We start from the raw sequence: 24,860 nt of genomic DNA, 5'->3' as shown, positions 1-24,860 counted from the left end.
TATTGGCAAGCGAGCAGAAAGCGTGTGGCTTCACACCTCTCGATTCCAACGCATGGAATATGCATATGCGCCCCCGTATGGTCACTGCCAGTTTCACGATCGCCCAATTATTATTATTCGCTGCCACCACCGACCAAATTTGAAATATAATATAGGCCTGGTCGGACGCTTGCTTTCTGGTAGCGTATGGCTTCGGGGGAGGGAATGATTACAGAGCAAAAGAAACAGGTCTATTACATTTTATATTTAATCCAAAAGGGAGGCAGTGTTTATGAAAAATATACAAAAGGTTTTACAAAAAGGGGACAATACAATACATATGCAGTTACACAAAATAATAATGATTAAAGAAGACTTACTATAAGATCGCAGAGACGATTCAGTATAGTTGGAGGGGGGCACCCCACTTTGATTTGAACGTTATCGACCGTGATCTGTTGCTTATAGTCTCTCACTATACCACCAGGCAATGAATATGGATCAGTCTTCAGTTGGATATTTTATGTCGAAGAGGGGACCTGCCCACATGCCCCTTGTGCTGACATCATGTGGGCTGGGCTCCACCTCTCATGTTTTTATTAAAGACTAACTTCTTTTATAACTCCTCACTGGTTAATCGCAGAAGCCCAAAAGTGATACCATATTTTTTATTATGAATTTACCTTTCCGTAGAGACTACACATGGCATAGTTGCGATCCATTATTCTGACACTTTTGCACCACAGCTCCCCGGAGGGGCTCACAGCTACGGGAAAATAAGCATATTGTTCCTTAGCTAACCCTGTCACTAAAAATATGGGCCATTGTTATCGGACGTATGGAACTTTAGTTATTCCATATTTCGTGTTGGTGCCGAATGTCTGGAGACCTTTGGTAAATTCCCTTTGACGTGCTGGGAATACAACCTTCTAACCTAGATGTAGATTTATCGCAAGCCTGTGTCTAATTATCCCCTGCCTCTGCCAGGGGAAAATATACTCGCATTTTAATTGGGTTGGTAGCACCTCTCTTGTGCCAGCATTTGTTTACAAGTCACTACTGCTGTGTGTGTTACTTTGCATGGAAGCAGTTGGTCCAAGTGTCATCTCTTGGTCCTTTGACAAATACTATAGGGGAGGGGCGAGAGGGGCTTCAGGAGGAGAAAGAATTGTTAATATTTTCTTAATACTTCCATGACACTATTATCTATTATCTATCTATTATCTATCATCTATCTATTATGTATCTATCATCTATCTATTATCTATCTATTATCTATCTATCATCTATCTATCATCTATCTATCTATTATCTATCTATTATCTATTATCTATCTATCATCTATCTATTATCTATCTATCATCTATCTATCATCTATCTATTATCTATCTATCATCTATCTATCATCTATCTATCATCTATCTATCATCTATCTATTATCTATCTATTATCTATCTATCATCTATCTATCTATCATCTATCTATCATCTATCTATTATCTATCATCTATCTATTATCTATCTATTATCTATCTATTATCTATCCGTATCCACCTTTCCTAACATTTATTTATTACTTTTTTCCAGTTTCGGATCCTCACATCTTTCCAGTCACTGTGTTGGATTCTATATATTCGGTTATCGTATATTAGGCACACACGCCCCGCAGTGCTGCACCGCTTCCCTGGTATTCCCAGGCTGGACATCAGCTATGTCTTCATTAGGTTTAGTTTTCCACCAGCCCGGCATTATTCTGCGGCTTCCGTCTGGAGCTGGTGACAGCCATCACTTGCCCTGCGGAGTTCTTGTCAGTCACCGGGTCAGCACAGAACTGTTTGTTACAGACAACATATGTCACAATTATATTTACCTGTCTCCACGTATTGCCGGCATCCGAGGAAATAAACATGCTGACATCACTCTCGGTTAACTCTGATCCAATGTTCCCTGCAGAGACAAGACATGAAGATTTTAGGAGATCGAGCAGTGTGTAACAAAGTGACGCTCGCAACATCAGACACAACTGTATTATTCTATGGGAAATCTGAATATGTAGATAGAACACACAGATATAGGTATAAACCCCAAAAAGAGTGCAAATACATAATGAGCCTCTCAGAAACAAACCATGGAGAATTTGTATAACTATTAATACCCACTATATATAAATTCAGATTTGAATTCAAATCCCTGTTCAGAAAGCTCCCCCTAGTGGTGGCTACAGACAGAATCTTATCATGTATCTCTGTATACAGAGAGCTCCCCCTAGTGGTGGCTACAGACAGAATCTTATCATGTATCTCTGTATACAGCGAGCTCCCCCTAGTGGTGGCTACAGACAGAATCTTATCATGTATCTCTGTATACAGGGAGCTCCCCCTAGTGGTGGCTGCAGACAGGATCTTATCATGTATCTCTGTATACAGGGAGCTCCCCCTAGTGGTGGCTACAGAAAGAATCTTATCATGTATCTCTGTATACAGGGAGCTCCCCCTAGTGGTGGCTACAGATAGGATCTTATCATGTATCTCAGTATACAGGCAGCTCCCCCTAGTGGTGGCTACAGACAGGATCTTATCATGTCTCTCTGTATACAGGGAGCTCCCCCTAGTGGTGGCTGCAGACAGAATCTTATCATGTATCTCTGTATACAGGGAGCTCCCCCTAGTGGTGGCTGCAGACAGAATCTTATCATGTATCTGTATACAGGGAGCTCCCCCTAGTGGTGGCTGTAGACAGAATCTTATCATGTATCTCTGTATACAGGGAGCTCCCCCTAGTGGTGGCTGCAGACAGAATCTTATCATGTATCTGTATACAGGGAGCTCCCCCTAGTGGTGGCTGTAGACAGAATCTTATCATGTATCTCTGTATACAGGGAGCTCCCCCTAGTGATGGCTGCAGACAGAGTCTTATCATGTATCTCTGTATACAGGGAGCTCCCCCTAGTGGTGGCTACAGACAAAATCTTATCATGTATCTCTGTATACAGGGAGCTCCCCCTAGTGGTGGCTACAGACAGAATCTTATCATGTATCTCTGTATACAGGGAGCTCCACCTAGTGGTGGCTACAGACAGAATCTTATCATGTATCTCTGTATACAGAGAGCTCCCCCTAGTGGTGGCTACAGATAGGATCTTATCATGTATCTCAGTATACAGGCAGCTCCCCCTAGAGGTGGCTACAGACAGGATCTTATCATGTCTCTCTGTATACAGGGAGCTCCCCCTAGTGGTGACTGCAGACAGGATCTTACCATGTATCTCTACATACAGGGAGCTCCCCCTAGTGGTGGCTGCAGACAGAATCTTATCATGTATCTGTATACAGGGAGCTCCCCCTAGTGGTGGCTGTAGACAGAATCTTATCATGTATCTCTGTATACAGGGAGCTCCCCCTAGTGGTGGCTGCAGACAGAATCTTATCATGTATCTCTACATACAGGGAGCTCCCCATAGTGGTGGCTGCAGACAGAATCTTATCATGTATCTGTATACAGGGAGCTCCCCCTAGTGGTGGCTGTAGACAGAATCTTATCATGTATCTCTGTATACAGGGAGCTCCCCCTAGTGATGGCTGCAGACAGAGTCTTATCATGTATCTCTGTATACAGGGAGCTCCCCCTAGTGGTGGCTACAGACAGAATCTTATCATGTATCTCTGTATACAGGGAGCTCCCCCTAGTGGTGGCTGCAGACAAAATCTTATCATGTATCTGTATACAGGGAGCTCCCCCTAGTGGTGGCTGTAGACAGAATCTTATCATGTATCTCTGTATACAGGGAGCTCCCCCTAGTGGTGGCTGCAGACAGAATCTTATCATGTATCTCTGTATACAGAGAGCTCCCCCTAGTGGTGGCTACAGATAGGATCTTATCATGTATCTCTGTATACAGGGAGCTCCCCCTAGTGGTGACTGCAGACAGGATCTTACCATGTATCTCTACATACAGGGAGCTCCCCCTAGTGGTGGCTGCAGACAGGATCTTACCATGTATCTCTACATACAGGGAGCTCCCCCTAGTGGTGGCTGCAGACAGAATCTTATCATGTATCTGTATACAGGGAGCTCCCCCTAGTGGTGGCTGTAGACAGAATCTTATCATGTATCTCTGTATACAGGGAGCTCCCCCTAGTGATGGCTGCAGACAGAGTCTTATCATGTATCTCTGTATACAGGGAGCTCCCCCTAGTGGTGGCTGCAGACAGAATCTTATCATGTATCTCTGTATACAGAGAGCTCTCCCTAGTGGTGACTGCAGACAGAATCTTATTATGTATCTCTGTATACAGGGAGCTCCCCCTAGTGGTGGCTACAGACAGGATCTTATCATGTATCTCTGTATACAGGGAGCTCCCCCTAGTGGTGACTGCAGACAGGATCTTACCATGTATCTCTGTATACAGGGAGCTCCCCCTAGTGGTGGCTACAGACAGGATCTTATCATGTATCTCTGTATACAGGGAGCTCCCCCTAGTGGTGGCTAAAGACAGGATCTTATCATGTATCTCTGTATACAGGGAGCTCCCCCTAGTGGTGACTGCAGACAGGATCTTATCATGTATCTCTGTATACAGGGAGCTCCCCCTCGTGGTGGCTACAGACAGGATCTTATCATGTATCTCTGTATACAGGGCCTCCCACCCTAGTGGTGACTGCAGACAGGATCTTATCATGTATCTCTGTATACAGGGAGCTCCCCCTAGTGGTGACTGCAGACAGGATCTTATCATGTATCTCTGTATACAGGGAACTCCCCCTAGTGGTGACTGCAGACAGGATCTTATCATGTATCTCTGTATACAGGGAGCTCCCCCTAGTGGTGACTGCAGACAGGATCTTATCATGTATCTCTGTATACAGGGAGCTCCCCCTAGTGGTGGCTGCAGACAGAATCTTATCATGTATCTCTACATACAGGGAGCTCCCCATAGTGGTGGCTGCAGACAGAATCTTATCATGTATCTGTGTATACAGGGAGCTCCCCCTAGTGGTGGCTACAGACAGAATCTTATCATGTATCTCTGTATACAGAGAGCTCCCCCTAGTGGTGGCTACAGATAGGATCTTATCATGTATCTCAGTATACAGGCAGCTCCCCCTAGAGGTGGCTACAGACAGGATCTTATCATGTCTCTCTGTATACAGGGAGCTCCCCCTAGTGGTGACTGCAGACAGGATCTTACCATGTATCTCTACATACAGGGAGCTCCCCCTAGTGGTGGCTGCAGACAGAATCTTATCATGTATCTGTATACAGGGAGCTCCCCCTAGTGGTGGCTGTAGACAGAATCTTATCATGTATCTCTGTATACAGGGAGCTCCCCCTAGTGATGGCTGCAGACAGAGTCTTATCATGTATCTCGGTATACAGGGAGCTCCCCCTAGTGGTGGCTGTAGACAGAATCTTATCATGTATCTCTGTATACAGAGAGCTCTCCCTAGTGGTGACTGCAGACAGAATCTTATTATGTATCTCTGTATACAGGGAGCTCCCCCTAGTGGTGGCTACAGACAGGATCTTATCATGTATCTCTGTATACAGGGAGCTCCCCCTAGTGGTGACTGCAGACAGGATCTTACCATGTATCTCTGTATACAGGGAGCTCCCCCTAGTGGTGGCTACAGACAGGATCTTATCATGTATCTCTGTATACAGGGAGCTCCCCCTAGTGGTGGCTAAAGACAGGATCTTATCATGTATCTCTGTATACAGGGAGCTCCCCCTAGTGGTGACTGCAGACAGGATCTTATCATGTATCTCTGTATACAGGGAGCCCCCCCTCGTGGTGGCTACAGACAGGATCTTATCATGTATCTCTGTATACAGGGCCTCCCACCCTAGTGGTGACTGCAGACAGGATCTTATCATGTATCTCTGTATACAGGGAGCTCCCCCTAGTGGTGACTGCAGACAGGATCTTATCATGTATCTCTGTATACAGGGAACTCCCCCTAGTGGTGACTGCAGACAGGATCTTATCATGTATCTCTGTATACAGGGAGCTCCCCCTAGTGGTGACTGCAGACAGGATCTTATCATGTATCTCTGTATACAGGGAGCTCCCCCTAGTGGTGACTGCAGACAGAATCTTATCATGTATCTCTGTATACATGGAGCTCCCCCTAGTGGTGGCTACAGACAGGATCTTATCATGTATCTCTGTATACAGGGAGCTCCACTAGTGGCGACTGCAGACAGGATCTTATCATGTATCTCTGTATACAGGGAGCTCCCCCTAGTGGTGACTGCAGACAGGATCTTATCATGTATCTCTGTATACAGGGAGCTCACCCTAGTGGTGACTGCAGACAAGATCTTATCATGTATCTCTGTATACAGAGAGCTCCCCCTAGTGGTGGCTGCAGACAGGATCTTATCATGTATCTCTGTATACAGAGAGCTCCCCCTAGTGGTGGCTGCAGACAGATTCTTATCATGTATCTCTGTATACAGGGAGCTCCCCCTAGTGGTGGCTGCAGACAGATTTTTATCATGTATCTCTGTATACAGAGAGCCCCCCCTAGTGGTGACTGCAGACAGAATCTTATCATGTATCTCTGTATACAGAGAGCCCCCCCTAGTGGTGACTGTAGACAGAATCTTATCATGTATCTCTGTATACAGGGAGCTCCCCCTAGTGGTGGCTGCAGACAGAATCTTATCATGTATCTTGGTATAAAGGGATCTCCCCCTAGTGGTGGCTGCAGATAGGATCTTATCATGTATCTCTGTATACAGGGAGCTCCCCCTAGTGGTGACTGCAGACAGAATCTTATCATGTATCTCTGTATACAGAGAGCCCCCCCTAGTGGTGACTGTAGACAGAATCTTATCATGTATCTCTGTATACAGGGAGCTCCCCCTAGTGGTGGCTGCAGACAGAATCTTATCATGTATCTTGGTATAAAGGGATCTCCCCCTAGTGGTGGCTGCAGACAGGATCTTATCATGTATCTCTGTATACAGGGAGCTCCCCCTAGTGGTGGCTGCAGACAGGATCTTATCATGTATCTCTGCATACAGGGAGCTCCCCCTAGTGGTGACTGCAGACAGAATCTTATCACGTATCTCTGTATACAGGGAGCTCCCCCTAGTGGTGGCTGCAGACAGATTCTTATCCTGTATCTCTGTATACAGGGAACTCTCCCTAGTGGGGACTGCAGACAGGATCTTATCATGTATCTCTGTATACAGGGAGCTCCCCCTAGTGGTGGCTGCAGACAGGATCTTATCATGTATCTCTGTATACAGGGAGCTCCACCTAATGGTGGCTGCAGACAGGATCTTATCATGTATCCCTGTATACAGGGAGCTCCCCCTAGTGGTGGCTGCAGACAGAAACGTATCATGTATCTCTGTGTACAGGGAGCTCCCCCTAGTGATGGCTGCAGACAGATTCTTATCATATATCTCTGTATACAGAGAGCTCCCCCTAGTGGTGGCTGCAGGCAGGATCTTATCATGTATCTCTGTATACAGGGAGCTCTCCCTAGTGGTGGCTACAGACAGGATCTTATCATGTATCTCTGTATACAGGGAGCTCCACTAGTGGCGACTGCAGACAGGATCTTATCATGTATCTCTGTATACAGGGAGCTCCCCCTAGTGGTGGCTGCAGACACAATCTTATCATGTATCTTGGTATAAAGGGATCTCCCCCTAGTGGTGGCTGCAGACAGGATCTTATCATGTATCTCTGTATACAGGGAGCTCCCCCTAGTGGTGGCTGCAGACAGGATCTTATCATGTATCTCTGTATACAGGGAGCTCCCCCTAGTGGTGGCTGCAGACAGGATCTTATCATGTATCTCTGCATACAGGGAGCTCCCCCTAGTGGTGACTGCAGACAGAATCTTATCACGTATCTCTGTATACAGGGAGCTCCCCCTAGTGGTGGCTGCAGACAGATTCTTATCCTGTATCTCTGTATACAGGGAACTCTCCCTAGTGGGGACTGCAGACAGGATCTTATCATGTATCTCTGTATACAGGGAGCTCCCCCTAGTGGTGGCTGCAGACAGGATCTTATCATGTATCTCTGTATACAGGGAGCTCCACCTAATGGTGGCTGCAGACAGGATCTTATCATGTATCCCTGTATACAGGGAGCTCCCCCTAGTGGTGGCTGCAGACAGAAACGTATCATGTATCTCTGTGTACAGGGAGCTCCCCCTAGTGATGGCTGCAGACAGATTCTTATCATATATCTCTGTATACAGAGAGCTCCCCCTAGTGGTGGCTGCAGGCAGGATCTTATCATGTATCTCTGTATACAGGGAGCTCTCCCTAGTGGTGGCTACAGACAGGATCTTATCATGTATCTCTGTATACAGGGAGCTCCACTAGTGGCGACTGCAGACAGGATCTTATCATGTATCTCTGTATACAGGGAGCTCCCCCTAGTGGTGGCTGCAGACACAATCTTATCATGTATCTTGGTATAAAGGGATCTCCCCCTAGTGGTGGCTGCAGACAGGATCTTATCATGTATCTCTGTATACAGGGAGCTCCCCCTAGTGGTGGCTGCAGACAGGATCTTATCATGTATCTCTGCATACAGGGAGCTCCCCCTAGTGGTGACTGCAGACAGAATCTTATCACGTATCTCTGTATACAGGGAGCTCCCCCTAGTGGTGGCTGCAGACAGATTCTTATCCTGTATCTCTGTATACAGGGAACTCTCCCTAGTGGGGACTGCAGACAGGATCTTATCATGTATCTCTGTATACAGGGAGCTCCCCCTAGTGGTGGCTGCAGACAGGATCTTATCATGTATCTCTGTATACAGGGAGCTCCCCCTAATGGTGGCTGCAGACAGGATCTTATCATGTATCTCTGTATACAGGGAGCTCCCCCTAGTGGTGGCTGCAGACAGAAACTTATCATGTATCTCTGTATACAGGGAGCTCCCCCTAGTGGTGGCTGCAGACAGAATCTTATCATGTATCTCTGTGTACAGGGAGCTCCCCCTAGTGATGGCTGCAGACAGATTCTTATCATATATCTCTGCATACAGAGAGCTCCCCCTAGTGGTGGCTGCAGGCAGGATCTTATCATGTATCTCTGTATACAGGGAGCTCTCCCTAGTGGTGGCTACAGACAGGATCTTATCATGTATCTCTGTATACAGGTAGCTCCCCCTAGTGGTGACTGCAGACAGGATCTTATCATGTATCTCTGTATACAGGGAGCTCCCCCTAGTGGTGACTACAGACAGGATCTTATCATGTATCTCTGTATACAGAGAGCTCCCCCTAGTGGTGGCTGCAGACAGAATCTTATCATGTATCTCTGTATACAGAGAGCTCGCCCTAGTGGTGACTGCAGACAGGATCTTATCATGTATCTCTGTATACAGGGAGCTCTCCCTAGTGGTGGCTGTAGACAGAATCTTATCATGTATCTCTGTATACAGGGAGCTCCCCCTAGTGGGGGCTGAAGACAGATTCTTATCATGTATCTCTGTATACAGGGAGCTCCCTCTAGTGGTGGCTGCAGACAGAATCTTATCATGTACCTCTGTATACAGGGAGCTCTCCCTAGTGGTGGCTGTAGACAGAATCTTATCATGTATCTCTGTATACAGGGAGCTCCCCCTAGTGGGGGCTGAAGACAGATTCTTATCATGTATCTCTGTATACAGAGAGCTCCCCCTAGTGGGGGCTGAAGACAGATTCTTATCATGTATCTCTGTATACAGAGAGCTCCCCCTAGTGGTGACTGCAGACAGAATCTTATCATGTATCTCAGTATACAGGGAGCTCCCTCTAGTGGTGGCTGCAGACAGAATCTTATCATGTACCTCTGTATACAGGGAGCTCTCCCTAGTGGTGGCTGTAGACAGAATCTTATCATGTATCTCTGTATACAGGGAGCTCCCCCTAGTGGGGGCTGAAGACAGATTCTTATCATGTATCTCTGTATACAGAGAGCTCCCCCTAGTGGTGACTGCAGACAGAATCTTATCATGTATCTCTGTTTACAGAGAGCTCCCCCCAGTGGTGGCTACAGACAGAATCTTATCATGTATCTCTGTATACAGGGAGCTCCCCCTAGTGGCGGCTGCAGACAGGATCTTATCATGTATCTCTGTATACAGGGAGCTCCTCCTAGTGGTGACTGCAGACAGAATCTATTTATGTATCTCTGTATACAGGGAGCTCCCCCTAGTGGTGACTGCAGACACGATCTTATCATGCTTCTCTGTATACAGGGAGCTCCCCCTAGTGGTGGCTGCAGACAGGATCTTATCATGTATCTCTGTATACAGAGAGCCCCCCCTAGTGGTGGCTGCAGACAGAATCTTCTCATGTATCTCTGTATACAGGTAGCTCCCCCTAGTGGTGGCTGCAGACAGATTCTTATCATATATCTCTGTATACAGGGAGCTCCCCCTAGTGGTGGCTGCAGACAGATTCTTATCATGTATCTCTGTATACAGAGAGCTCCCCCTAGTGGTGGCTGCAGACAGGATCTTATCATGTATCTCTGTATACAGGGAGCTCCCCCTAGTGGTGGCTGCAGACAGAATCTTATCATGTATCTTGATATACAGGGATCTCCCCCTAGTGGTGGCTGTAGACAGTTGTCTATTATGTTCTTCTATTTCTGTTTGACAGGATGCAGGCAATATACACCTCTGTATTAGAACTGTGACAACTATTAAAAATTATATACCTAGTTAGATTAAATAACATTAAATTATATCTGTACTTTCAGGATCAAAACCACCATCATTAACACTATCAGCACCCAGAATGATATAATAATGCACAATATATGCTAAGTGCTTACCATTAATATCCACATTAATATCCACAGACCTCCAAAATTAATCAAAATTAACCTATTAGCACCCAAGACCAACATTTGTTATTCATATTGATATGTGTGTATGTTAGTCACCTGTCCCCGCTCCATCGCTGGGCTCTGCTCCTTTCTTCCTTTGCACAGTGACTTTTCTGCGGTCATGTAAGTTGTGCTACTCTGCTAACCCGACAAGCACCACTAATGCCACTTACCTTAACCTCTTTTTTGGCCAGCTCAAGTGAAGAAATGCCACCTGGAAATTCAGGTAGATTTTCATCCTTGCAGGTTGCTACATTCTGTAACTCTTGTATGACACAAGGCAAACTGAGCTCTGCTTAATCACTAGGCTCTGCTGTACATCCTCCAAATTGTGCTCCTGAAAATCTTTCCCACTTGGCTCTGCTATTCCACGGTGCTTGTCTACACACTCTTTTCTGCTGTATTAAGGTGCCTGATTTCTCAGCTCTGCTGTTCCAACATTCTTAGGTTAATGTTTGCTTATAACTGCTCTAACGTTCCAAGTTGCGTGTTCGTATACTTGGCTCTGCTGTACCAAAGTGCCTGACCGCATTTTCGGCTCTGCTGTGCAAAAGTGTTTGTCTGAATATTTAGGTCTGCTCTTTCAAAGTACCAGTTCACACCACTATTCCATGTGCCGTCCAAAATGTCCATCTCCTTAGTTTTTCGGCTCTTTCAGTGACGACTTGCATGTCCATCTCTACTATTCTGCGTGCTATCCGGCGTATCAAACTGCTGTTCCATGCCAACCTGCTGCTGTACCACATGCTCCCCAAATACCCTGCTCCGCTGCATCGCGCTGCACCGACGCTGCTGGTCCGTGCTTTTCTTCTTGAACTATGAATCCTGTGACAAGCTAGGCTGTGCTGCAGTATATATTCCTATATGACAAGTACCTGATGCCACGATGATGCCTGGCGCCGTGTCCCGGCTGGCGATGTTACCAGTGGTATAGGGATTCTCAGACACCTTCAGGTGTAGATGTAAAGAACAATATGGCTGAAAAGAAGCAAAACACAGAATATCAGACATGATACTGAGCAATCCTGGACGAGGTTCATGTATTGGCCACTAGATGGCGCTCCTATAGTTTACATATACTGCCATCTAGGAACAATGATATCAGCCGAGTAGATTTCCATTTTTAATTATATGATATATAAGACTTGTCTTGTGTCGCGTGTCGAAGAATCCTCATAACTTCCAACGTTTACAAGCTCCATGATAGCACAGACGAGTGGCATCATATTGTTTTATGCAGAAATTGCTAAGATTTAGAACTATTTGGTCCATTAAAACCCAAACAGAAGTGATGCGATAATAACAATGTATCAATGCTTAAAAAGAAGCTAGCATAGCCGGAGCTTGTGCCGCAGATATCCCACCACTGAGCACTGTACTGACTGCTGGCACAGCACCATCTAGTGGCCTGAAATATAAATGTCTTCTATTACTGTGCACTGTGTGGCAGCATTATTTTATGCTTGCTTTCTGATACTAAGGAAAAGGCTTATTATTAGGTGGGCTAGGTTTATGGTAATGGTAGGGGGGGGACTGCCTATGGCACCAATGTTTACTTATACAGAAGAGAGGAGCTATCCATAGATTGTGTCTGGAATTGCAGCTTGGCTCCAGTAAAACAAATAAGATAGCTGCAGTACCGCACATAAACCATGGAACAGTGTGGCGCTGTTTTTTGAAAAAAAAAAATATAAATATCCATTTCTTTTTTTACTCGTTGCCAATCTCTTATTATTATGGCACATGCATATAGCACAGCGGTGTATGCAACCCCCCTGACGCAGTACGGGGACTCCCTTATAGGTCTGTATTTTGCAAGTGTCGCCATATGGTATCTCTCTAAGCAATGGTTCTCTAAAAGGATAATTCCAAATTGTGACATGTGGAGGAACAAGTCATAGAATCCCATGTAGCAAATGAACCTCTACGTATCTGTGCGAGGAATCTGGGCAAACGGAGGAACAATATTTGACCATAGTAGTCTATGGCTCCATGATACAGACACATAACATACGACTGTGTGCATGCAATATATATAGATAGTGGGAGCCTTGTGTGGGCGGCAGGGGCATTTAATGAGAGGGGGCTCTGACCCCGGCATCGTCCGTATTTCGCCCATTCCAGTTTTGCGTTTCCAGTTTCGGCAGCAGCCTTAGCCTTTGTTGTTCCTATCTAATGAGACCATTTCTAAATTATCTACAGATCTTTTTTTTTTTTGCTATTTTTTTCTCGGCTTTGTGTATATTTACTATTAAGCAGAAAGTAGTTTTTGAAGCGGTGGCTGCTTTTTGTTATTATTTTCTCAGTGGGACGTTACCTTTATGACCTGGATTTCATTTTCTGAGAAGTACATCATTAGACTAAAAATAATATTACCAGCATAGGCAAAGTAAGGGCTTATTAACATGCCGGGATCATCTGCAGCTCCTCTGTGCCATCTAGTGGTCATGTGTGAAACAACATAATTCATAGAAAGAAAGGAATATGCAGCACATCTAGACGGAAATTATTAAAAAAAAAATGTTAATTTTATTGAATATCCATTAAAACATGAAAGAACCCAGAGAAGGTATGAAAAAAAAAAAAAAGCGTTTCTGGTGGAGGAGGAAGAGGTGAGCTGTGACATCGCCTATTGTGAATAATGGATCTACTGTATATAGAGGTGTTATCAGTCATTGTACAGGAGGAGGAGGAGGTGAGCTGTGATGTCACCTATTGTGAATGGTGGATCCTGTGTTATCTCCTGTATATAGAGGTGTTATCAGTCATTGTACAGGAGGAGGAGGAGGTGAGCTGTGACATCATCTATTGTGAATGGTGGATCCTGTGTTATCTACTGTATATAGAGGTGTTATCAGTCATTGTACAGGAGGAAGAGGAGGTGAGCTGTGATATCACCTATTGTGAATGGTGGATCCTGTGATATCTACTGTATATAGAGGTGCTATCAGTCATTGTACAGGAGGAGGAGGAGGTGAGCTGTGACATCATCTATTGTGAATGGTGGATCCTGTGTTATCAGCTGTATATAGAGGTGTTATCAGTCATTGTACCGGAGGAGGAGGTGAGCTGTAATATCACCTATTGTGAATGGTGGACCCTGTGTTATCTACTGTATATAGAAGTGTTATCATTCATTGCACAGTAGGAGGAGGAGGTGAGCTGTGATTTCACCTATTGTGAATGGTGGACCCTGTGTTCTCAGCTGTGTATGGAGTTGGTACCTGTCTTAGATGATAAGGAAACCGCTGTAAACTCTTCCTTAATGGACAGGAGGTAGGAGCTTAAATAGCCCCAGTGGCCAATGTGAAAAATGAAATTACTCCTTTTGATTTTAAAATGGGAAAAAAGGCATTGATAAAAATGTTTGAAAATTTACATGTATCATAAAAATCTGATTTAATCAATAGACCACACACTGTCCTAATTTTTGTTTATAAATTTTGGAACATTTTTTTTTTCTGATACATAGCATGAAATTTCCTGCATAGACATAGAATTCTGTAGACACCACTAGGGGGAGCTCTGGAGCTTAATGTTGACTCACTGTACTCAATAACAACACAGTATGCAGTAAGCTCCTGAGCTCCCTCTAGTGGAGGCTGCAGACAGGCAGAATTATGTGATTTTCTAGAGTTTTGATCGTTATAAAGAAATATTAAGACATTTATTAGTATATAATTTTGAAACCTAAAAAGCCATAATGATAAAAAAATAGAGATGAATTTTAATGATAATGACCACAATTACTAACCAGACCTGTAACAGCGCAACACCCCGCGTCTCAGTTATTAGTAAAGATCATTGTAATTTGTGCAAAATACATAATTTGCAAATGCCGAGCCTCGTTAGTCTGCAGACAGACACAGATCATTAGCAAACGACAGCAAAAGTTTTACAGAAAAGTTTCTTTGGTGTTTAGATACTGGTTATAGTGGGGGGAATAAAAGGGGCAAATGTCTGCCAGTGTGTATGGATCTCTATCACCACCTCACCAGCAATCATACGCTGTTCTAAATCTCTTCCTTAGTGACTTGTCGTGAACAAACATCATGGTGCTGTATAGTGGAATTATATGGATACCATATGGGGGTATTCTGTAACATTTTGTAGCAGTCTTTTATTGGCATATGGGTTATTATATAGGCAATGTAGGCATCTTATAGCAGTCTTATGTGGCCACTTTATGGAGGTATTCGATCGGTACTATAATGTACAACTATGTGAGCATCTTATAGCGGTTTTATAAGGACACTGCATGGTTGTAGTACTTTGTGATTAGCATTGCACAATTATCTTTATGTCAGAGTTGAGGAAAAGGATTTGCGTCCTGGTCCGGCATCACTTCTGTGGACGGCACCCTCAGGTGGGCATCCTGGGCGCCTCCTGCGCGTACTAGACCCTGCAACCGCATGACATCACAGGGTATAGAAAGCGCAAGAGACGCCCAGGATGCCGGACCAAGAATGCAAAACATAGAAGCAGAGACGGACTTATGCGGACACTATGTGGTGGTATTTGAAAGGTATCTTATGTGGGCATTGCATGGCAGTATTATGTAGGCACTGTATTGTAATATTACATAAGAGTCTAATAGCAGTCTTATATGGACACATTTATGTAGGTATCTAATGTGAGCGCTGCATGGCGGTATTATGTAGGCATTGCACTGGTACAATTATTTACGCATCAAAAAGCAGTCTTATATGGGCACTATATGTTGGTATTATGTAGGCATCTATTATGGGCACTGCATGGCGGCATTATGTAGGCACTGTTTTGTAGTATTATGTAAGTGACTAATAGCAGTCTTATGTGGACACTATATAGTGGTATTATGTAGGCATCTAATGTGGGAACTGCATGGCGGCATTATGTAGGCACTGTATTGTAGTATTATGTAAGCGACTAATAGCAGTCTTATGTGGGCACTATATAGTGGTATTATGTAGGCACTGTATTGTAGCATTACGTAAGAGTCTAATAGCAGTCTTATGTGGACACTATATGGTGGTATTATGTAGGCACTGTATTGTAGCATTATGTAAGCATCTAATAGCAGTGTTATGTGGGCACTATATGGTGGTATTACATTAGTCCTGTATTTTATAGTTATGTAGTCACCATATTGTACAGTAGATGCCTCATTGGCATCTCATAGCAATGTCATCTGGGTACCATATAGCGGTAGAATTTAAGCCCTATAATTTATAGATTTATTACATTCTTCCAACAATGTAACAATTTGTGTTTCATGCAGGATTAAAGGCAAATGATTATGTTTGCTCCTGCCCTGATGCCGCTCACTCTCACCAGCAGGCAGTTGACGGGGTTTCCTCGCAGATCAGCGTCCGGAGCCTGCAGCAGGTGCCAGTCTCTTCCTTTATTGTAGGTGATGAAAGTCTTCACCTGGTTGTCAGTCTTCTTGTTTGCCAGGAACATCCCCTTTATCCCTGCTACCTAGGAAAAATTGATGCAGCTGAAAAACAGATCAATCTGAGACAGGCTTTTAAGCTGGTCGGGCCGGTGGGAGGCTGTTCTGACGCTGAAGGAATTGGTCGGATGTCAATATAGCAGCGGAGTGTGGAAGCAATGAAGGCCAGAGGAGGAGAAGGAAAGTTCATACTGCTTACAGACACTCAGACGGCTCACCATGAAACCTGGACGATGCCGAGGATAAGACTTTATCAGGATAACGCTACATTTACTTGTCACTGGTTTTTTTTTTCAATTTTTGTAAATATTTTATCAAAACCCGACACATGACGGTGATTTGTAAATAAATACTGCACAACAGTGCACAAAAGCTGCACAACAGTGCACAAAGGCTGCATTACTCATTGATACAAATCTGCACGACACAGTGTACTGCCATGCAGGCTCTGCTGGGTGCCGTCTGCACGGAGACCTCATTCCATAGAGGTACTGCTGATTTACACCTCCGTATATCCGGAGTCTGATGGAGCATGACACACTGCTCAAAACATCGCTGTTATACAGCCATGTGCATGACGGATGGCGCCATACAAGGCAAAAGCAGAGACCCAGACTAACCGGATCAAATCTGCACCTACAGTATATGCTGCTCATAAAGGTCCTTAAAGCATTGAGTCACTACAGATGACTGTTCAGAAGTAGCTGTCGTGTGCACACATGAGGAATAACACTATTTGTGGCCATTATGTGACGTATAGCCTGCATGTTTAACACTTTTTCCTCCTCTGCAGGCTCAATAATTGATTTTCAGTTGTCTTTGAGCTAGTGGATCGAGTTTAGCAGCTCTGATGTCTCCCATACATGGCACACAAAGACATGAGGGATTCCTGCTCTCCCGTCTCTACAAAGCACATGTTCAGAAGCAGCAGCAGCAGCATGGAGGGCATTATGTGGCCGTACTGAGCAGTGTCACTGTGAATCCAACTCTGGAGTGGTATAAACACTTATTAGAAAGAAACAGCAGCATGGAGGACATTATACAACAGTAATGAGAAATGTGGCTGTGAATCCAGCTCTGGGCTGAGATGAACACTTACAAGAAAGCAGCAGCATGGAGAACATTATATATCAGTACTGAACAGTACAGCTGTGAATCCAGCTCTGGGGTGAGATGAACACTTACAAGAAAGCAGCAGCATGGAGAACATTATATATCATGTACTAAACAATACAGCTGTAGACTCAGCTCTGAGGTGAGGTTAAATATTTAAAGAAGCAGCAGCATAGAAGACAGTTATGAGAAATATAGCTGTGAATCCAGCTCTGGGGTGAGATGAACACTTACAAGAAAGCAGTAGCATGGAGTACATTATATATCAGTATTGAACAGTACAGCTGTAAATCCAGCTCTGGAGTGATATAAACACTAGAAAGAAGCAGCAGCAGCATGGAGGACATTATACAGCAGTAATGAGAAATGTATCCAACTATGGGGTGAGGTGAACACTTACTAGAAAGCAGCAGCATGGTGAATATTATATATCAGTACTGAACAGTGCAGCTGTGAATCCAGCTCTGGGGTGAGATGAACACTTATAAGAAAGCAGTAGCATGGAGTACATTATATATCAGTACTGAACAGTACAGCTGTGAATCCAGCTCTGGAGTGATATAAACACTAGAAAGAAGCAGCAGCATGGAGGACATTATACAGCAGTAATGAGAAATGTATCCAACTATGGGGTGAGTTGAACACTTACTAGAAAGCAGCAGCATGGTGAATATTATATATCAGTACTGAACAGTGCAGCTGTGAATCCAGCTCTGGGGTGAAATAAAACACTTACAAAAAAAAGCAGCAGTACTTGTGTGAGAAAGTTTGTGTCTTTCTTTCTTCCATAGAAAGCTGTAATCTGATCCCGCACTGACCTGCCAGTCTATTATGTCTTGAATAATTTAACCAATTGATCAGAGTGCATGAGAACTTTTGGATGTGGTGTAATTAAAGTTGTGGCTCATAAGTGGAGAAAGAAGCACATTTCTCTGATTAGACATACTGTATTACAAAGTTTCTCATAGTCGCTTATAGTGATGTATGCACAATTTCCTGAAACGACAGCGACCATTTCACCTGGGTTTACAGAGCACCGCTGGGTCACAGATTTGCTGCTGCAATAATTGGTACAATGTGCACAAACACTACCCGAGCCCGCCATTACAAACACAAAGTGCTGAAGGCAAGCTGCAGATATTGATACTGTCAGCAGACTCTGTTTGTGCTGTTTGTGACTTTTTTGATACTTTTATTTCACGGACTTCAACTTGAGAGTCCCAGGTTGGACACCGCTGTGACCATTTTTGCCTCATCTGAATGCAATTTTGAAGTTCGCACTTTTCAAATACCAGCATAAAAATAAGGTCAGACTTCCATTTCCTGGGAACTTTGCCCCTTCGTACAATATCAGTCAAAAGTTTGGAAAAACCTGTTCCTGCAGAGATTTTATTGGAATGTGCACATCGTAGATTCAGACTGAAGGCAGCGAAACCATGAAGGGACAATAATGAGTAAAGAAACACATGAAACGAGCCAGAATATGTGTTACACAATAGATTCCTCACATTTCCCCTCCTTTACTCTGATGATTCCTTCTCTCCCCCTGTGCTTCTCTCTTCATCGTCATCAGGTCTTCACCTGGAATGGCTTCCAACAATCCTGAAGGAATTCCCAGAGGTGCTGAGGACTTGTTCGCTGCTTTACCTTCACTCCATGTCCAACTCATCCCAAACCAAATCCATTTGGTTGAGGGCAGTGATTGTGGAGGCCATGTCATCTGACGCAGTCTCCATCCATTTTCTTCTTGGTCACATGGTCCTTACATAGCTTGCATGAGTTTTGGATTATTGCTCTGCTGCAAAACATATGATGGTCCCATTAGGCGCAGACCATATGGGATAGTGGTCGCTGCAGCACGCTGTGGTAGCCATCCTGGGAAAGTTCCTTGAATTTCAAAAAATCACCGTCATTTTCACCAGCACAGCACCCCCCCACCATCTTGCCTTCCCTTCATGCTTCTCGGTGGTCATCATCACACTTGTAGAAAAAATCTTCTCACCTTTTCAGCATGTGACAAAGAGATTGGCGATGATACAAGAAATCTCAAATTTTGACTCCTCAGACCACAGTACAGAATGCACTGACTTTGTGCCCAGTCCTTGTGTTGTTTGGCCCAAACAAGTCTCTTCTTCTTGCTTATGGTCTTCAGTGGTGGCTTCTTTATTGCAATTCAACCATAAAAACAGCCACTCACAGTCTGCTCTTGACAGTTGATGTTGAGTTGTGTCTACTACTTGATGTCTGATCATCATTTATGGGAATGTTATCTGAGGAGCTGTCAATTTGTTTTTTCCAAGACTGGTAACTTTGATGAACTTATCCTCTGCAGCAGAGGTAATTATTGATGTTCTTTTCCTTAAGCTGTCATTATGAGAGCTAGTTTTACTATAGTAATGGATGATTTTCAAGATAGCACTTGAGGATACCTTCAAGGTTCTAGCAATTTTTCAGATTGATTGACCTTCATTACTTAAAGCAATGATAGACCATGGTTTCTCTTTATTTAGTTGAATGTTTCTCACCATATTCAGGGTTGCAAATCACACCTGATAGTCGCAATCACCTTTCTGAAGGCAAGTTATTCCTTAAATGATCTTTTGAGTGTAACTGCTGGGGTGCTGAGAGAATGCCAAGGGGGGTGTTCAGCTGTTTATCAGAGTAGCAGGAGGGGAACCTAAGATGTAACACAGATTCTGGGTTGCTTCACATACTTTATGTCTTCTATCCATATCTGTTCCTTCCTTCTTTTGTGGTTTTGCTGTCTTCAGTCTGGATCTACAATATGCACATTCCAATACAAGATATATATTTATGTATATATGAGCCACAGTGACATACCTCATAGAGGTCAATCATTACATTTCCTTCTGGACCCTTGATACTCTTCACATTTTCCAGAGCGAGCGTGAAGAATATCCCCCGCGTGTCGGAGATGTAGAGGTTGTACGTCTCGTTCTGGTTCCATTCTTGAATGGCAACAAACACTTGGTTTTCATCAGTGCTGATCACGTGCATGTCCTGCGGAGAGAGGCCAGAGGTATTATTATAAGTTTTGTATTAGAAGCTGGGATCGTTCTCAGTGATGAACAGTTGGAATGAAGTTTATTGCAATGTAGATTAAAGAAAGACTCCTGGAACATCTGATACATAGTGTCTTCCCCAATGGCAAAACAATGGGAGAATGGAGGGGAAAAACATGTCTGTGGACTCTGATGATTGATGCGTGATGTAACATTGATACTTGTAACCACTTCACATTCTCATCAGAGATAGAACATAGCAGAACATTCAAGGGGCCAAGACAATAAGAGAGCGCACAATCAGCAAAAGAGTAACCTTTCCAAGGGGAGGCTGGATCAGCGAGGTGTATTCATCAATTTCCCACCCAACAGAAGGAGGTAAATAACTATGACAGTAACCGATTGTGGAGATAAGGAAGATACCCGGAATGTCACACGTGCTCCAGGAATGGATCTATGTCAGCATGAAATAAAGTAACACAACTAAGGGGAGAAACTAATTACTTTAATCTTCACACGATATAAAAGAATATAACTACTATTATACTGCTCCTATGTACAAGAATATAACTACTATAATACTGCCCGCTATGTACAAGAATATAACTACTATAATACTGCTCCCTATGTACAAGAATATAACTATTATAATACTGTCCCCTATGTACAAGAATATAACTACGATAATACTGCTCCCTATGTACAAGAATATAACTACTATAATACTGCTCCCTATGTACAAGAATATAACTACTATAATACTGCCCCTATGTACAAGAATATAACTACTATAATACTGCTCCCTATGTACAAGAATATAACTACTATAATACTGCTCCTATATACAAGAATATAACTACTATAATACTGCTCCTATGTACAAGAATATAACTACTATAATACTGCTCCTATATACAAGAATATAACTACTATAATACTGCCCCCTATGTACAAGAATATAACTACTATAATACTGCCCCTATGTACAGGAATATAACTACTATAATACTGCCCCCTATGTACAAGAATATAACTGCTATAATACTGCCCCTATGTACAAGAATATAACTACTATAATACTGCCTCCTATGTACAAGAATATAACTACTATAATACTGCTCCTATATACAAGAATATAACTACTATAATTCTGCTCCTATGTACAAGAATATAACTACTATAATACTGCCCCCTATGTACAAGAATATAACTACTATAATACTGACCCCTATGTACAAGAATATAACTACTATAATACTGACCCTATGTACAAGAATATAACTACTATAATACTGCCCCCTATGTACAAGAATATAACTACTATAATACTGCCCCTATGTACAAGAATATAACTACTATAATACTGCTGCTATGTACAAGAATATAACTACTATAATACTGCCTCCTATGTACAAGAATATAACTACTATAATACTGCTCCTATGTATAAGAATATAACTACTATAATACTGCTCCCTATGTACAAGAGTATAACTACTATAATACTGCCCCTATGTACAAGAATATAACTACTATAATACTATTCCTATGTACAAGAATATAACTACTATAATACTGCTGCTATGTACAAGAATATAACTACTATAATACTGCCCCCTATGTACAAGAATATAACTACTATAATACTGCCCCCTATGTACAAGAATATAACTACTATAATACTGCCCCCTATGTACAAGAATATAACTACTATAATACTGCTCCCTATGTACAAGAATATAACTACTATAATACTGCCCCCTATGTACAAGAATATAACTACTATAATACTGCCCCCTATGTACAAGAATATAACTACTATAATACTGCCCCTATGTACAAGAATATAACTGCTATAATACTGCCCCCTATGTACAAGAATATAACTACTATAATACTGCCCCCTATGTACAAGAATATAACTACTATAATACTGCCCCCTATGTACAAGAATATAACTACTATAATACTGCTCCCTATGTACAAGAATATTACTACTATAATACTGCCCCCTATGTACAAGAATATAACTACTATAATACTGCCCCTATGTACAAGAATATAACTGCTATAATACTGCCCCTATGTACAAGAATATAACTACTATAATACTGCCCCCTATGTACAAGAATATAACTACTATAATACTGTTCCTATGTACAAGAATATAACTACTATAATACTGCTGCTATGTACAAGAATATAACTACTATAATACTGCCCCCTATGTACAAGAATATAACTACTATAATACTGCCCCCTATGTACAAGAATATAACTACTATAATACTGCCCCCTATGTACAAGAATATTACTACTATAATACTGCCCCCTATGTACAAGAATATAACTACTATAATACTGCCCCTATGTACAAGAATATAACTGCTATAATACTGCCCCTATGTACAAGAATATAACTACTATAATACTGCTCCTATGTACAAGAATATAACTACTATAATACTGCCCCTATGTACAAGAATATAACTACTATAATACTGCTCTTATGTACAAGAATATAACTACTATAATACTGCTCCTATGTACAAGAATATAACTACTATAATACTGCCCCTATGTACAAGAATATAACTACTATAATACTGCTGCTATGTACAAGAATATAACTACTATAATACTGCCCCCTATGTACAAGAATATAACTACTATAATACTGCCCCCTATGTACAAGAATATAACTACTATAATACTGCCCCCTATGTACAAGAATATTACTACTATAATACTGCCCCCTATGTACAAGAATATAACTACTATAATACTGCCCCCTATGTACAAGAATATAACTACTATAATACTGCCCCTATGTACAAGAATATAACTACTATAATACTGCCCCCTATGTACAAGAATATAACTAATATACTGTTTTCTAAATCTGATCCATCGCACGCTTGTGACACATCCATCCTTTGGTAGGTCACTCCTCTAATAGTAGAACTAAAACTAATAACTTGTGAAGTTCTCTGCAAAATTAGTTTGGGTGAGTCACAACTTTAAGTGCTTTGCCCTTGTGGGTGACCGGCCGTCCAATGGAAGACAAATGCCACATCTTGATTACGGAGGGGGTATTGAGTACAGGGCTTCTTCTATATCTGTTTTATGCCTTAATGGCTGATATTACTCCATCCGTTAAGTTCAGTTTTTTTATACAGTACAGACCAAAAGTTTGGACACACCTTCTCATTTAAAGATTTTTCTGTATTTTCTTGACTATGAAAATTGTGCATTCACACTGAAGGCATCAAAACTATGAATTACCACATGTGGAATTATATACCTAACAAAAAAGTGTGAAACAACTGAAAATATGTCTTATATTCAAGGTTCTTCAAAGTAGCCACCTTTTGCTTTGATGACTGCTTAGCACACTCTTGTACAGTGTCCATTTTAGGACATGATCAGATATCAAAATCAAACATCAGAATGATGTCAGTTTGGGCTAAATACCCTGTCTGAGAACTGATTTTGATAAGTGATTCTGAGAAGTGATTTTGATGAGTGATTTTGACAATTGATTTTGATGAGTGATTTTGACGAGTGATTCTGACGAGTGATTCTGACAAGTGACTTTGACAAGTGACTTTTACAACTGTAATAATAATATTAAAAAAAAGTAACTGTTCGTTGATGGGACTTGAACCCAAAATTCTATATCCCAAAGCCAGTGCACTAACCACTGAGCTATAAACTCAGTTGTTAAAACCTAGGAGTTCTATTTGGTTATATGATTTTCAGTGCAAACTTGTCTATAACTCATTGGGACTTATGCATAGACTGCAAGCAAGCCAAATTCAAATGATGTTTGATTTGCATGGTAAATTACATAGCCAAAGTAAATTGGTTGGCACTAATTTACTACATATCTATTTCCAAGTGACTGTACATTTGCATAATTTCTTAAAGGGGTCTAATGATAAAATGTCTTTATTGTAAATTTTTATTTCCATCCACCCAAGTACTGGTTGCAAACTCCCAATTTACTTTGGCTATGTAATTTACCATGCAAATAGACAGCGTGTCTGAAACTCTTAACACATCAGGATGACAATCAGAGTGTCAGATATTAAAAGTAAAACACCCCTGTAGTTTGTGTGCTAAACAGTCAGAATTAAAAAATATATATATATATTCCTATCAGGATTTAAACTCTTAACACTGTAGCTTCAGAGGCTGATGCCTTACCATTGCACCATACAGTCAAGTGATTCTAAACAGTAGCTTTTCTTGTCTTATGAGATCAACCATGAAAATACTCAGGGTGACTAAAAGTCATTGTGATTCTGATTCTGATGTTTGAGGAAAGTCACACATCAGACTCACACATCAAAAAAAAATCAAACATCATTTGAATTTGGCTTGCTTGCAGTCTGTGCATGCGTCCTAATGAGTTTTAGACAAGTTTGCCCTGAAAATCATATAACCAAATAGAG

The 24,860-nt window shown here is 42.3% G+C and overlaps 1 protein-coding gene across 3 annotated transcripts in view; it reads right to left on the bottom strand.

Moving 5' to 3' along the window:
* The window catches only part of SORCS1 (sortilin related VPS10 domain containing receptor 1), a 951,041-nt gene that overhangs the window by 145,293 nt on the left and 780,888 nt on the right, over window positions 1-24,860 (bottom strand). For all 3 annotated transcript variants that reach the window (XM_073684756.1, XM_073684757.1, XM_073684758.1), the window contains exons 9-12: window positions 20,222-20,401; window positions 16,147-16,293; window positions 11,709-11,811; window positions 1,849-1,925 (exon numbers count right to left, since the gene is read on the bottom strand). In XM_073684756.1, coding sequence (XP_073540857.1) covers window positions 1,849-1,925; window positions 11,709-11,811; window positions 16,147-16,293; window positions 20,222-20,401 — 507 coding nt within the window. The remainder of the gene's footprint in view (window positions 1-1,848; window positions 1,926-11,708; window positions 11,812-16,146; window positions 16,294-20,221; window positions 20,402-24,860) is intronic.

The sequence above is a fragment of the Phyllobates terribilis genome, unplaced genomic scaffold, assembly GCF_046119375.1.
Source record: "Phyllobates terribilis strain yellow unplaced genomic scaffold, ASM4611937v1 Scaffold_5__5_contigs__length_657084704, whole genome shotgun sequence".
In the NCBI taxonomy this organism is placed as follows: Eukaryota; Metazoa; Chordata; class Amphibia; order Anura; family Dendrobatidae; genus Phyllobates; species Phyllobates terribilis.
Note: the sequence above shows the minus strand (reverse complement) of the source record. Positions and strands in the feature narration are given on the sequence as shown.